This window comes from Thunnus albacares, chromosome 18 (genome assembly GCF_914725855.1).
Source record: "Thunnus albacares chromosome 18, fThuAlb1.1, whole genome shotgun sequence".
In the NCBI taxonomy this organism is placed as follows: Eukaryota; Metazoa; Chordata; class Actinopteri; order Scombriformes; family Scombridae; genus Thunnus; species Thunnus albacares.
This window is the reverse complement of record NC_058123.1, coordinates 29,451,607-29,468,323: the sequence shown is the minus strand read 5'-3', so window position 1 is coordinate 29,468,323 and position 16,717 is coordinate 29,451,607. Positions and strand designations below refer to the sequence as shown.

General features: G+C 39.4%; 1 protein-coding gene across 1 annotated transcript in view; it reads left to right on the top strand.

Annotated features, from left to right (window-relative positions):
• Positions 1 to 16,717, top strand: part of megf10 (multiple EGF-like-domains 10) — a 69,041-nt gene that overhangs the window by 38,376 nt on the left and 13,948 nt on the right. The window contains exons 6-14 of the mRNA XM_044334423.1: positions 230 to 476; positions 1,946 to 2,066; positions 3,645 to 3,781; positions 8,952 to 9,164; positions 10,895 to 11,069; positions 12,563 to 12,683; positions 14,818 to 14,981; positions 15,388 to 15,490; positions 16,413 to 16,559. Of these exons, the coding sequence (XP_044190358.1) occupies positions 230 to 476; positions 1,946 to 2,066; positions 3,645 to 3,781; positions 8,952 to 9,164; positions 10,895 to 11,069; positions 12,563 to 12,683; positions 14,818 to 14,981; positions 15,388 to 15,490; positions 16,413 to 16,559 (1,428 nt within the window). The remainder of the gene's footprint in view (positions 1 to 229; positions 477 to 1,945; positions 2,067 to 3,644; positions 3,782 to 8,951; positions 9,165 to 10,894; positions 11,070 to 12,562; positions 12,684 to 14,817; positions 14,982 to 15,387; positions 15,491 to 16,412; positions 16,560 to 16,717) is intronic.

Sequence of the window (16,717 nt, the reverse complement as noted above, 5' to 3'; positions counted from 1 at the left end):
ACATTACATGTCATTAGGTTTTGGTGTTTAAGGGCCCCCAGTTCAGGCTGAACATAGGTCCTTGGTGTAAAAAGTTTATAAGAGGGCTGAATACTGGTATACAATGATTCAGTTCTAAAGCCCTTTTAAATGGCTTTTATGTAATGTCTTCTTTTGTCTGGTAGTAGTACTAAAGATGAGAACAATCATGTCAGAGATGATCATCACTCTTCATTCATCTCATCCTCAGCTTGTGACAGTAACCACTGGGGCCCCCACTGCAGTAACCGATGCCAGTGCCAGAACGGAGCTCTGTGTAACCCCATCACTGGAGCCTGTATCTGCACTCCTGGATACAGAGGCTGGCGCTGTGAGGCCCAGTGTGAAGTGGGTACCTATGGTAATGGATGCCAGCAGAAATGCCAATGCCAGAACGGAGCTGCCTGTCACCATGTGACCGGAGAATGCAAGTGCTCACCAGGATACACTGGAGCTTTGTAAGTGTGTGTGTGAGAATCTGTTTTCTGTTTCTAATCCCAGCAGTGACATGAAATTAAATCTTCTCTTTTGGCTCAGTGCCTACATAGAAACACTTTTTACACATTTGGGCAGCAGTCAGTTTTGTACTCTGTTGCTGGATATATTAACATGCATGAAGAATTTCTTTCCAAAGCCAGCTCCTCAATTGTTTTGTTTTGGACCAGAGTATGAGCTCATCTTGTTTCCACGGGTCAACGCAGAACCAAGTTACTAAAGAAACAGGCTGGAACAGCAAGGATTTATGTGATCAAGTTGTGTTCAGTAAGACCTTACGTGATATCTGGTGTATCAAGCTTCATTTTCACTGCCCATATGTGTGTAGAGGGCTAGTCCAGTCCACTGTAAGAAAATCCACAATGGGACTTTGGTCCCATTTTCACTTGTTGTTATTACACTTGTTATTATTTGGATAAAATCCAGATGTCATTTAATTCACTTCATTTACACTTAGTCATCACTTGCTTCTCTGTTAGCCAGATCAATGCTAGTAAATCCAGGTTGCTGTAACTCCAGTCCAGAGGGTGGTGGTAGTGCAGTTGAAGTTTTTTTTAGCTGCCAAAAAATGCCAGAAGAAAAATAAATTGTTCAGTTACAGCAATAGGCTATTTGAGATAAGGCAGGCCTGAGGATTCAATCACAGATTTCTGTCTGACTTTATGTGGCCTCATGTTGTCATCAGTAATGATAATGTCAAGAGATCAAGGTAACGGACAAATGTCAACTAATGGTTGAATTTCTTTATTTCAGGATGTGAATCAGTTTGAGGTAATGGGTCTGAAATTTCTGTGTAAAATCATTTTTAAAAAACTGAAGGTTACAGAATAAATTCTGTCATGAATATCACAGATATTCAGCATCTTAATACTGTATCACAAAGTATCACATCATAAAAACACTTGTGACAGAGTATCATTATTATTGAATAATACTCACTATTAAATCACATTCAGTCAGGATGTGATAGATGTTTATGTGACAGGCTACTGGAAACTGTCTGACTGCATCTTTATTTTACTTTTTTATCATTAGTTCTATAACAGTTAGTTGATTAATTAGTCATTTATCAATCAAAAATCCCAACTATGCTTTTTTTTGTTTTATTGTACATTAAATATCTTTGGGATTTGGACCGCTGGTTAAACAAAACAAACCATTTGATTATGTCAGCGACAGTTTATAGATATAATGATAAATCAATTGATTGAAAAAAGATATTCAACATTAATTGATAATCAAAATAATAATTAATTGCAGTCCAAATTCCATTGCAACAATAATGTAACATGGAACTGAAAATAAAAGTTTCACTGTTAAGGATTGCACATGTCAAGCAGGTTTGAGTGTTGTTACATAGAGTAAACCTCTATATGAGACATTCAAAAGGTGCACAGATATTAACCACATGTTGTTTTGTTTGTCCTCAAAGCTGTGAAGACCTGTGTCCTCCAGGTAAACATGGGCAGCAGTGTGAGGAGAGGTGTCCATGTCAGAATGGAGGAGTGTGTCACCATGTGACTGGAGAGTGCTCCTGTCCTGCAGGATGGATGGTACACACCCCCAACACACTCCCTACACGACCCCTGCTGTTTGTTTTAACGCTTCAGAAGAACAACTTATTGTCATTCATATTCCTCATGAATAAATAAATTAGACACAACGCCTACACCAGTGCACAGTGGCATAATACATACAGGACTATACATGACATGAGCTGTGTCACATATCATGATGTCATGAGATGAGGTTAGTGCCTGCTGTCTTGCACATTCAAATATGACCTATTAAAGGAATAACATTTTAGGAAGTACACCTGTGTGCTTTTCGGTGAACAGTGGGTGCAGTGACTGTGTACAGCTTCCTGGAGTCTTGTTGTCACAGTGACAGAAACCTAAACCTGTTCTCACCATCTGTATCTGGCAACCTGCGCTGTAGCCATAGACAGTTTTGTTAGCTCAAAAACAGTTTCAGCACATAACTCCCTCTAAAACCACAAATTGTAGTTTTTATATTACATTTTACAACAAAACAAACAAAAACAAACAAATGAGATACAACATGTTAATAGAAAATAAGATACAACACGCTTAACTCACAATTAGACCTTGCAGACTGGCTGCTGGATCCTCAATGTAGTTAATCATAAAAAAGAAAGACTAGGACAGCATACGATTTTGACTTTTAATATTGCAACATATATACAACATTTTAATCAATGAAATTTAGAGGTGTTGGTAGGTGCATTTTTGAAATTCGGACAGAGTCAGGCTAGCTGTTTCCCTCTGCTGCTAGTCTTTATGCAAAGCTAGGCTAGCCACATTCTGACTACAGCTCTGGACTGAACACACCGACATGAGACTGATTTTCATCTGAACATCTCACTCTCAGAGAGAACGCAAATAAATGTATTTCCCAAAATGTTTCTACACATTTCTAAATTGACAGTATTTATAGATTATGTGTCCTCCACATTCCCATGGCCTTGATGTAGCTGTGAGGCTGGGGTTTTAGGTTTGACCTTTCTGTATTTAAAATGAGAAGAATCATCAAAACAGTAATTGTTAGAAATACTGCAAGAGAAGTCAGATGAACTGATGGCATAACATACTTTAGCAACACACTGGGCATGAAAGAAGCATCTTAAAAATGGTGCACTAGACCTGGAGACAGAGGCAGTCACCATAATCCTCAAAGTAAGAACAGTATCATCAGACATGCTGCTATCTTCTGATAACATGTCAGTTTGAGCTGAGCCAGAGGAGAGAAAATCATGGCATGTGTCAAGGAATGAGCAGTCTCTTCAACATATTTGATAAAGTTAAAAGGCTCAGTGAGATTCAAAAGGTCTCTGGATACATACAGTACCAGTCAAAAGCACTATATCAAAATCAGTATCCTACATGATGTGATAGGAGCTCAGTGCATTCTTGCAGAGAAGCAGAGTTATGGATGAAAACAAAGAATAGAAGGTCTATAATATATCTGAGATGAGAAAATGAATTACTTGATTTCACACGTCAATAGGCCTGCTGACATTTAATACGTGTACTGTGTAAAACTGAGTTTAGGCCTAGAAGCTACACACAAAGTTCAGAAATTAATGTTCTTGTTGTTGTTGCTGAATGCAGGGCACAGTGTGTGGCCAGCCATGTCCAGAGGGGAGATTTGGACCGAACTGTTCTCAGGAATGCCAGTGTCACAACAACGGCTTCTGTGTCTCGTCCACTGGACAGTGTCTCTGCAGCCCTGGATACACAGGAGAACGGTAAGAGTACATTTTTACTACACGTAAGAAGAAATTGTGAGCATGAAAGATCTGGACTGTCTGCTTTGTTAGAGGATGTTAATCCTGCAACAAGGCTGCACACAGGATTCAGTTTTTGTGATTTAAGACTTATCACACTGCATAACAAAGAAGAGTGTGCACATAAAATAGGTGCAATGATGTTTTTAAATAAATGTGTGAATTTTAAGGACACATTCACAAATTTACAGTGCCCTAAAAGATGATGAGTAGTTACTGAATTACTTTATTGATATTTTCATCTAACTACACCCTAAGCTCAGAAAATGTTTCTGTTAATGAGCTGCTGATTGTGCAACAGAGACCCTCAGAGTTTTTACAAGTGCATACTTATAATTATTTTCAAGTAGAAAATAACAAGTGTTATTGATGTTTTTCAGTGATGGAACATTTGTGTTTAATGATCCAAAACTACTCCTTTCAAGTGTAGTTTTGACATATATAACAATTGATATATAATCCATCTGAAGCTGCACAGTGCTCTTAAAAACATCCTGACAACAGAAAGCCTGAACCAGTGATTAATGCTTATCACTAACTCACCTCCGATCACTATAATGGGATGAGATTTAGACCAACTTTAGTGCTGTCTGTTGCAGGATTGTTTATTTTAAATAACTTTATGACACACTGATTTTGTTACAAGTGCTAAATATGTAGCAAATATGTTTAACCATGCAGGGATTGTGCTTTGAAATAAATGGTATCAGAGGCAGTGAAATATTGATAATAGTCTAAAGAAGGAAGGGTAATATTAGAAAGTGCACTTTTGTGACAAAAAGGCAAATGAAACTGCAGTATGAACTGAGGATATTGTTACTATGCTTCAACTTGTTGATAAGTCTACAATTACACAGTGAATGTTATGTTTGGTCAGTCACACTGTCAGTATAGCAAGAATAGGCAAAATCTTCAAGTGCAAGTTAAGGATTTGCTGAGGGTGGAGATGGTCACATTTTGGCCCTGCGGTTAAGTGAGACAATAATATCACAGGTCAGACTGGTCATCCCCTGTTGAGAAGCCATAGTGGAAACATGTATGATCATGGTTAGACATGCCACAGAGCTGCCACAGCATGCTGTAGTCAGCTGAAATGGCAGTACATTATGAAGTCAAAACTCTGTTATGAAGTTAAAACTCTTGTTTATAAGTTTAAAAGTATGTTTTGTGGATTTTAGAGGGTCTTTATAAAGCCACCACAAGATTTGTCCCTTTAATTGTGTTTTTCACACACCACATTAAAAAACTAAATAACATATTTTTCATATCTCATCCAAGCAGAAAAAATACAGTAAGCAATAATGAAAATAACCACATCATAAGCCGGATAATATTGGTGATGTTACAGCTCATGATTGCTGACTGTCATAGAAATGCAACACAGTTTCCAGCTTGTCGTCACAGCTAGCAATGGAAAGATTTGTCACCGTAAACAGAACTCAGAAAATGCTGATTCATCTCAGCCCTCAACACAGACGACCAAAAGAAGTTAAATGAGACATTGAAAGCCACCAAGCTTACAACCCTCACCGGTTTTGTCTGCTTGTAAATCACAGACTCATCTGTCAGTGAAGTCAGACCTACTGTTCACTCTCTCCTCACATCAAGAGACCTTTACACACAACATCTCATGGGAGTGCCATGAAAACAAAATTCCTGTGATGGGTTGCCATGGTTAAAAGAGTCTGCAAACCACTGAACTACAGTTTATCATCCATGAGGAATTTTACTGCTTGGATATGGAATCAGTGACAATATTCTTTTTACAGTATTCAAACATACATTCTTACATAAAGCCATATCATATGCACAACAGGATCTAAGATTGACCTTTTATGAAAGGATAAGACCTGTCACTTTCTATAGTTTCTTCTTGCTATCTGCAGATAGCTGTTTAGTTGCATTAAGCACAGTTATTGTTCTTGTAGCAGCAAGATTAATAATCCAGGACAGCAGGGTCTTTCAAAACAATGAAACTTAATTGTCTCTGTAGCTCAGGGAGCTTGAATCCCCCCTGTAAAGATACAGAAGACATGAACTGGGTGATTATAAAGTGAAACAAACTAAATCCAAATAAAATCATCTGTATCTGCTTAATTCTTCCACATCCTCCAGACCATCATAGAGAGGGAAGTCAACCAGGGAGCCCAGTCAGTGTTTTCACAGACAAATCTCAGCAGAGCGCCACGCAGGGCTTTAGGTCCATATAATTAGCAATATCAGAGAGCACGCACCATATACTTAAGCAGACCAGTGACGAGACAGGAATAGCCCTTCCAAGTGCACTTTTATGAGTAAATAAGGGTTTGAGGGAAGCCGAACGTCACGGTATAGCACTGCTTGAAAATAGGTCGGCCATGCCACACCCGAACCCACTGGAATCCATTAACAGGATGGTGAGGGAAGGGGGGCATTATCTGCACCTCGAAAAGAGAGAACACCAACAACTGGGAAATGAATTGCTGAGTTTTGCTGGAATGTGGATGATACACTGGAGAGGCTTCAATAAGTTTGACAGTACCGTCAGCGGGGATGGATGTAGAAATGTGTCTGGTGCAAGGGCGTAGCTTTGGTTTTCACTTTGGTAAGGACATTTTTGTCGGACGGCCAAAATAATTGTGTATTTGTACTTGCTCTCTATCACATTTTTCTTTTTTTTCATAGGCACATGTTCACACACACATACACACATAAAGAGCCTGACTCTGCAAAATGTTTACTGAATATGCATTTGCTGACTGGACTTATATCATGATTTTTTCTCTGATTTTTACATTTTATTTTATTGATAGATTACTTAACTATAAATCTGAGACCAAAATTAATATTGAAAATCAACATATCATAGACCTCTCTTTAAATCATCTCAAAAACTTCTATTCCTATGTAGATATAAAGGGCTCATTCTAAGGTAACAAAAACACAACAATTCTTAGTTTCAGTTTCATTATACACTAATTAAAACATATGAAAATACTACATACTTATGAAAATGATATTCCAGTTCTACCAAGTCCGTTCTGTTGACAGTAAATCCTATGCACTGGTCTTTAAATACATTTTGCAGGGCAAAGGGCAGTCAGTCTCTATGTCCAACACTGTTCCAGAGATCTTGATGTTGTTTTGGTTGAATATTCATCATCCCCATAGGATGATCCTAGTGGTAGGTAAGCCCTTGAGCTTATCTATAGTGACACTGAGTATTTAGATGTAAGATCTGTTGTAAATGGTTCCATGAGAATGGAGTTGACTGTCTAATCTCGGTATAGAACCTGTAGCTGAAGTGAGTCTAGTCAAGTTCAAGTTCCTTTTATTTGTCATTTGCACAATAATTACAGTGATGCAGTTATTGGCAATGAAAATCTTGAATCTCAGGCTCTTCAACAATGTTCAAACCAATATGGCAAGTAAAAAGTAAAAATAAGAAAAGTAGAATAAGAATGTAAGACATAACATTCAAGAAACATGAACATATATATACTGCTGTGGTGGTTAAATAGCCTTGTGGACAGTAGTGAGTAGACAGTAGTAGAACAGTAAATATATTGTGTTTACTATGCACTAATAAATATGTATAGAGTGATGTAAACAAATGTAATGTATAAAGCCTATCAGTGCAGAAGTAAAGTGTTCAGTCTCTGAGCCTGGTGGTGCAGGACTGGATGCTGCCTGACACAGCAGGCAGAACAGTTTGTGGTTTGGGGTGATCGGGGTCTTTGATGATCCTGTTGGCTTTCTTCCTGCACTACTGGGTGTAGAGGTTGTCTGTGGATGGCAACTCCATTCTGGTGATGTGCTGAGCAGTTTTCACCACCCTCTGTAATGCCTTACGATTGAAGGCGATGCAACTGCCATACCAGTCTGCAGAACTTTTCAGAGATTCATGTTCAAAGGAAACATTAACAGTAAAAATAAAACTTTGTGAAAGAACTGCAGATTAATAAACTGTAATAGGAAAATATATTTGGAGGAGTGCTCAGTCAGGATGTATTCATGGGAATAATAGGACTTCCTATATGGATCACTGACCTTCAGAATAAAAGCAGTGGGGGGTTTGTGTTAAAGTAATACAATTTTGCTATCATACTGACTAAATGAAAGCACAAATGAATCATCACTGTCAGAAAAATGGATTACTATAACATACAATTGTAATATTATATAGGACAAAAAGGGGGACTATTATAGTACTTTTACTATCTTTCTAGCACCAGTGATTAGTCCATGCTTTCATTTAGCTGGTATGATAATTCAGTACTGCACTACATTCCTTGAAAACTTTTTAACAGAATTTTCCAGTTTTATTCTGAATGCCAGATACATAATCTGTAAATGTGACTTCAATACTATTTCATCCAAAGTGTACACTCAGTTTAGCAATCTGTTTATAGAGTTTATGCTATGGGAATAAATTTGTGTCAAAATAATTGAACAAAATCTTTCAAAAATCAAACCAAAAAAATGAAATTGAAAATCAATAAAAAGAAATTGAAAGCAAAACAATGACCTCAAAGGCAGAACAAACAATAAAACTACACAGGAGAGCTACATTTAATCACAAAATTCACAATTTTCTTTTACTTTATTGACCACTGTGGATGCAGCCCTGTAACACCCGCTCACAGGAGAGCTTTGTGTTAGATCTGAAACTGAAAAATTCAGAACTGAACCCTGAAAAAACTTAACTGCAAAAGAAAACTCCTGATCAATAAAAGAAAGTGAGAATATTGTAATCAAATGTTACTTTTCATTTATTTTTATTCACTTTCAATTACATTTTTTTCTTTTGTTTGATTCTTGGAAGATTTTGTTCAATTATTATGACAAATTCAATCCAGCATTATTCAGCCATGTGCACTGATTCCTAAACTGAACACTGTTTATGATTCATTTATTTCCATCTTTAAAAACATTTTACAGATATGTTAAATATGTATTGTTAACATTTTGATATAAAACTTGATGTGTGTGACAATACTTTTCTCCAAAAGCATATTTACTAAAACAAATGTGTTCCATATGAACAGAATTCTCAGGAGAAACAGTAGCGTCATAGATAGTGAAGAACTGATCACCTCCACCTTTCCAAATCATTGACCATGGGCATCACTGTGTGTCTCTGTGTGAACAGGTGCCAGGACGAGTGTCCAGTTGGTACTTATGGTGCTGGCTGTGCAAAGACGTGTCGCTGTAAGAACAACAGCAAGTGCTACCACACCAACGGAATGTGTCTGTGTGAGCCAGGCTACACAGGGGAGACATGTGACGTCCGAATGTGTCCTGAAGGACACTATGGCCTGCGCTGTGATAGGAAGTGTCCATGCTACACCCAGACTACACGCAGGTACAGTATGCAGTATGCAGCGAAAAGTGTTGATCTCCAAATAAACAGAAATACATTTCGTGTCATCAAATTTAAACAGAAAATCTTCATCCATCAGCTTCTTAAGTCCCAGAATATTTATCTCAAACCTTTAAATCCTGGATCTTTCTAGTTCAAGTTAGAGAGTCTGTATATGTTTGTCAGTGTGATCATGTAGACAGCTGACTGTTGAGAGCCAGTAGTCAGTGATCAGTTAGGTTAGCACAGCTGGCGGGCTGCATGTGTCATTGGAGAGAACAGCTGTCCCTCTGCTTCTCAATGGGACTGCTGTGTCAGGTGGACCAGCTGTCAGTCAAACACATACACCAACAAACACAAGCAGATTCCACCTGTGTTACTACAGATAATCCTCACCCTGCTGGCACAGAATGGGGAACATCATGGAGACTCTCAGTCCATCAGTATCATTCTGATTCAGTCACCTCCTACATCTCACTGTGCCCTTCACCTGCACAGTTTATTTTAATTCCAGATTTCAAAGGACTAATAGACGCTGTGTTAAAGTTCTGATGCCTGACCCAAACTTGGCAGGATCCAACAACATATCAGGGTTTGGGTCAGATTATTTCATAAAGCTTCAGGCTCAGGTTTGGTTACTTTCAAAAGTAATTTCAAAAGACATTTCTCTCTTTGATTCTGACTGAGATAATCATCTGCTTCCATGTTTGTCATGTGTAGCAAGAAGATACACAATGTCTCGAGGGAAAAGTGGCAAATGTGTTTCACTAGCTCAGCTAGATAACGTGCAGTAATGAATAAAACAAGCAAACATATGGCTTTGAGTTCCAGTCCTGGTTTTAAATTTGGCAGTATCAGTCAGGTTCAGTTGAGTCGGGCTGGGTATGGGTCTTAGTTTCAGGCATTTGCAGAACCCTAGCCTCTGCAGCCAGAAGGTTTTGTTTTATTCTCTGAATCTGAAAAATGTACAATTCCAAATAGTCAACCAAACAGACACTAATAACTTTTTTCCAAACCAAGACTCTGCAGTTCTTGTTTTTGGCCCACTAGTGACAAGGCCTAAAAGAACAATTTAAGTATAGCCAGGAGGAGGCTGTGTACAGGCTCTTCACTCTATGTGGACACTGGCAGTGCTCCATTTGATTGTGAAGGTGTGCTTCTTGTTACATAGTGGCAAGGGTGGAGAAGCCCTTGCAGGCAGGTGTGAGTGCAGGCAGCATATGAGGCAGCAGGTCTGATGTTAATCTCTCATCCGCTGATTATCACGTGGTAGTAAATGCAGTAAAATTTCATCTTTTCACAGCTTTAAACTGTTGGCAAAGATACTGCAGAACATTACAGGTTGTGCAAAAAAATGTTTTTATGAGTCAGTACTGTTTACGATGCTGCACATGGTATTTAGTTTACTTGCCGCACAAGTAAGACTAAATACCGAGACTTTGATTCAAGTCGGCATGATTGATGTGCAGCATTGACATGGAGTGGGACCCACATACAACTGGCACACACTGGCACTGTGCCAGTCAGGTTTTAGAGTGCACCCACTCACAACAGGGAGAAACAATTGTGCTTTAGATGTAATTGGATGACACGTTGTACGCACACATTTGTTTGTTTGTGGCAGGCCAATATAGAATCTGGGAATGAATCCTAAATGTGACCTACAGTATGAGCAAAACTAAACATAATAAAGTACAGTCTTTAACAATGGTGTGCACCTCTCTTGTCACCAGCTGCCACCCCATGTCCGGAGAGTGTACGTGTCAGCCTGGTTGGTCTGGACTCTACTGCAATGAGACGTGCACGCCAGGATTTTATGGAGATTCCTGCCAGCAGGTGTGCCAGTGCCAGAATGGTGCCGACTGCCACAGTGTGAGCGGAGAGTGTATCTGTGCTCCAGGCTTCACGGTAAAACCCGTTTCTCACATGTCTGAATGTCAATGAATGCTTTAGGTAACTTATACTGTACGTGTGATACAGTATGTGGTTGGCTGGGTGTGGGCCCATTACCTGGCCCAACTGTCTGTCTCACAGCCAGCAAACACAGACCAGATGTTAATACTGTACTTCAAGAACAGAAAAGCTTCAATATGAATACTGAAAATGTCAACTCTGTACTGCTAACATTCGTGTGCACACTCAGGGCCAGATTTACTGCACCTTTTGTGCCTGTTTTTCAGGTGCAGATGTGATGCATAGAAGGATGGATAGTAGAATAAAATACAATAAAAAAGAATGAAACAAAATACATAAAATGCATTTCATTCTCAACCAATCACACAGATGAGACTTTCTGGACTTGAAAATTATATTTTGGAATTTTGCTTAAAGAACTAGTTAAACATTTAGGATGTACAGTTATTTGCTTTCTCTCTGAGAATGAGGTGAGAATATGGATATCAGTCTCATGTCTGTGTGTTACATATAGATAGAGTTAGTGATTACAGGTTTTGGTTTTGGTCTCTGCACAGACACAATGGTACTAAACCTGGCAACCTCAGTGTGTTAACAAGAATTTAGAGAGTTAATGCACCTGATTGTTGCTCATCTAAAAATACTTCCACCACACCTCCTCCTAAAACAAATTATGTAAACTGAGGACTTCATTCGTTTCATAGAGGAAACTTCTTTTCATTTACACATTGCCCTATCAGAGTATGACTACTGAACTCAGGCCTCATACACAAGTCCTCATCTTTTCTATGTTCACTGCTATTTGCTTGATGTGCTTTCCGTGATCTCTGAATCAAACCTTGCAGATGTAATTGGTGCGGTGTTTGGAAACATCAGTACAGCAGGAGATTCAGCATTCATAGTGACAAAGAAAGGATTTAGTAATCTTAAATTTATACAAATAATGAGGTTTAATAGTTGGTTAATATGAACAAACATACACACCTCACCTCCCATCCCTGCTTGTTGACCTTTCAACCCTCACAGGACCATTTACAGAGTTACATACAGATGGGTGACAAATTAAAGGAAAAACTGGTTCAGATGTGAATGCTTGACCCCTACAGTGAGGGGATCTGGTGGCTCTGTTATGCTGTGGTTATGTGGCATTTTGCTGGCATGGTTTGGGTCCACTTGTCAATTTAGAAGGAAGGGTCACTGCAAATCAATACAAAGTTGTTCTGAGTCCTATGGGAGACTTTGGACCGACATGTTGGACAGCGCTAACCACCACCATCATCAAAACACCAAATGAGGGAATATCTTTTGGAAGAATGGTGTTCATCCCTCCAGTAGAGTTCAGAGACTGTAGAATTAATGCCAAGTGGCAATGAAGCTGTTCTGCCGGCACATGGTGGCCCAACACCTTACTAAGATTTTAATTTGTCATCCATCTGTAAGATCACATCCTCACATCCATCCTAACTATTTAACTATTGATCTTCCAGGGTCCCAACTGTTCAGTCCCCTGCCCAGCAGGAACTCATGGAGTGAACTGCTCTTCCAGCTGTAAGTGTAAGAACGGAGCTCAGTGTTCACCTGTGGACGGATCCTGCTCCTGTAAACCAGGTGAGCTGAGGAAGAGAGGGAGATATGATAATGTATTTGTCTTTGCTTATATTGCAGTGGACTAAAAGAAGAAGTTAAAAGTGAATGACTCAAATGTCCCTCTTCTGAACTTTATTACAAATCACTAATGTTTGCTCCTTGCAGGGAGCATTAGAACCCCCAGAACAGCAGAGCCACTGCAATCCACCATTCCACATCTATGCAGCAGCATGTTGGAATTTCACTTGAATGTTGGCAAAGCCCTTCTAATCTGAGATGAAGCTCAGACAAGATGCGAGGCGTTAGTTTTGTTGTGAGTGGTCAACAGGGTTGCAAAACACGCATGGAGAAGAAAAAGCGCAAATAAACTGCAAAAGACTTGAGAAGAATTAAACATGAAGTTACCAGGAACCTATTATCCTCCAGTGCCGCCATATTCCAGAACTGCAACCTATCGTGAGTGTCCAGAAGTTGTTGAGGACTGATGCTATTCTGTCTATTTAATGAAGCAATAGGAGAAGATATTGTTAGGCTCAATATCTTCGACCACACCTCTGGGTGATCTGAAACTTCAACCATCAAGAGACAAACATCATGCTTTGCACAATCTATGGATCAGCATCACCTGTCTCTTAGAGTGCACAGCTTAAGACCTTGAGGCTATACGTGGCATTGTTTTTCACAGTTGAATGGGTGCACTCCACTCTCACACTTCCTGTTTTGTTAGCTGAAAGCAGAAGTTGAGGTTAAGCTGACCTATTACTAAATTCTAGGGAATGTGAATTTGTAAGTTTTCTCGCATCCAGTACTTTTCCACTTTACAGCCCACAATGTTCAAATACAGTATAATAAGCTTTCTTTCACACAGTATAAAAAAAGAATCTAATATCTAAAACACCTCTATTAAAAATAAGTAAATAAATAAATCTCTTTGCTAAAAAGCAAATCAAGGACTTTATTTGTTGCAATTATGTTTTAGCAAAAGCATCAATCATAACAAGAAGTACAAGGTTTCAAGTGCTCAGAGACATGGCTGAGGTAAAGAAGGCTGAAACATGACCACCGCCGAATAAGAGTCACAAGTTGAAGCGTCAAGATTGGGCCAAGAAATACCTGAAGACTGATTTTTCAAAGGTTTTATAGACAGATGAAATGAGAGTGACTCTTGATGAACCAGATGGATGGGCCTGGGGCTGGATCACTGATGGACACAGGGAACCACTTCGAGTCAGGTGCCAGCAAGATGGAGGAGGGGGAATGGTGTGGGCTGCTATCATTAATGGTGAGCTAGTTTGACCTTTTCGGGTTAAGACTGGACTGATAATCAACTATCAAACCTACTGACAGTTTCTGAAAGATACTTCAAACAGTGGTACAGGAAGACATCCTCAGCATTCAAAGGGGCCATGATCTTCATACAGGACACTGCTCCATCACATGCATCGAAGTACTACATTGCTTGGCTGGCCAGCAAAGGCCTCAAAGATGACTGAATAATGACCCGGCCCCCTTCCTCACCTGACTGAAATTCTATTGAGAACTTCTCAAACATGAGATTTACAGTGAGGAAAGACAATACAGCTCTTTTAACAGCATTTGGGAGTCTGTGGTTGCTGCTTCAGCGAAAGAAACTGCCAGACTGCATGGATGGAAGGCTCATGGCAGTTATTGAAAAGAAGGGTGGCTATATTGCTCACTGCTCATTTTTGAAAGGACAAAAAATGTTATTTAATTGTCATTTTGTGTTACTTATTTGTTACGCTTTAAAAATTGAGAATATACAAGTGAGTTGGGAAAAACTGTTTAGTTGCCTAATAATTCTGCACACTAATGTATTCCCCTGAGAAAGACAAAACTCATTTTTCCTTTGTTAAACATTCCGGTTTGAGGTTCAATAACATTTTGAATTGACTGAGAGCATTGTATTTGTTCAACAATACAAATGGATCCTGAGGAATACAATTTGCCTAATAATTGTGCACACAGTGTATAATTGAGTTCTGAGGTCATATCTTAACTAAGGTAGTGAGTCATTCTTCTCTGGTAGGAATCTCTATGACCTCCATCCCGATGATGTTTTCTATTGCCATCATCTCAGTGATGTAGAAATGAAAGTGTTTTGATTGTTGCTTATGTTGCTGCTGGAAATCAACAGGGTGGCATGGAGTAGACTGCTCCATCAACTGCCCCAGTGGTACCTGGGGTCTGGGCTGTAACCTGACCTGCATGTGTGGGAACGGAGGAGCGTGTAATGCTCTGGATGGTCACTGTACCTGTGCTCCAGGCTGGAGGGGTGACAGGTGTGAACTCCACTGCCAGGTGAGTTCTGGATGCACCATAGTCCACTGAAAATCACCTCTAATTATTTTCAGTTTAATATTCTGTATGTTTTAACTACACAAATCACACATTGTTGACAGTATACAGTTTTGTCATTTGATAAGTTTATGTTGTCAAAACAGCTGAAAATTCGATGAAAATGAAAATAAATCATATTATTTTAGATTTACAGCTTTTAAAATAAACACAGGCTAACACAAGCATGCAACATATTATATAGTTGTGGCACAGGTATAGTTGGTGTGTATTAATACATTTCCCCTTTAGAGCACATGAAAGCTATGGAAGTAACATAGGATTTAAAATTGAAAAGGGATTTTAAAAGATTTGCATGTGTTTTGAATGACATGTTGTCTCTGTGATGGTAACTGTTTGTCCTCCTCAGGATGGTACATATGGTCTGGACTGTAAAGAGCGCTGTGACTGCAGTCATGCTGATGGATGTCACCACTCCACTGGACACTGCCGCTGCCTGGCCGGATGGACTGGTAAGACAAACAAGCACGTGTTCTCATGGTCTGAATAACTAACCACATATTTACATGTCAAAAATCTTCCATTACTTACTGCTCTTCTGTGGTTATGAGTACAAAGCACAAAAGGTTGTGGTGTACTTTCAGTTTATATTAACCAGGGGTCCAGTTTTGGAAAACTGTACCCACACCTGCAAAGCTCAGTATCTGAACTGACATCTGTGTGTTGTAACACCAAGCTGGGGAATGTTTCAGTGTTGTAGAGGATTATATTTAAAAATTTGAACTACCAAATTGAAAAACACAACAATATCTGTACATGCCTTTTCAATACAGTTTGTCTACTCAGGTTTTCTGTCATTGGAACACCATATCAGTATTTTACATTGCTCTCACCACCAACAAAGACTGAATTGGCCTTATTTAAACATGATTTTGACTAACATGTTGGCCTGTATGGTGATTTGGGCTACTGTGTTGCAGGGTGTCAGGGTGTCTTTCTCAACAGCATGTCAGCCTTGCTGAGCAATATGCACACAGCTTCCTCAAAGAGGCCTTTGTACTTGCTCCACTGAGCTCCTCAATGAGACTGCCTGCGGAGCCATGACAAAAGACAAGAGGGAGGGAGGGATGGAGGGCAGGGTTAGAGATTAAATGGCTGTCAGGAAAGGTAGCACATGAGTTTAGAGAACTCTGCTCAGCTCAGCTTTCAGCTCTGCTCTCAGATTGTTAACTTAGGGAGTCAGCGTGTGTTGACATGATACCTCAGATGAGTAAAGTATTTAGTATTTAAAGGTAACGGTATCAGAATCACCTCTGCAATATGAGAGGTATACTTTAATATTCACTGTCAAAATACACTACAAATTATCTTTGTGTGTGTGTGTGTGTGTGTGTGCGTGTGTGTGTGTGTGTGTGTGTGTGTGTATGTGTGTAGGTATTCACTGTGACAGTGTGTGTGCAGAGGGACGTTGGGGCCCAAACTGTTCCCTCCCCTGTAACTGTAAGAATGGAGCGTCCTGTTCTCCAGATGAGGGAACCTGTGAGTGTGCTCCAGGATACAGAGGCACCACCTGTCAGAGGAGTAAGTCCTACATCAGCACCACATCCTGCTGCAACATCATCACTCAGCTGACTCTTAAGACTTAAACTTTAAATTAAGTTAGGTTTAAAGTTGGTATCTTTGTCCATCATTTCAAACAGTGACATTTTACTCACTAAGTTAGTAGGTGAGATCTGGGA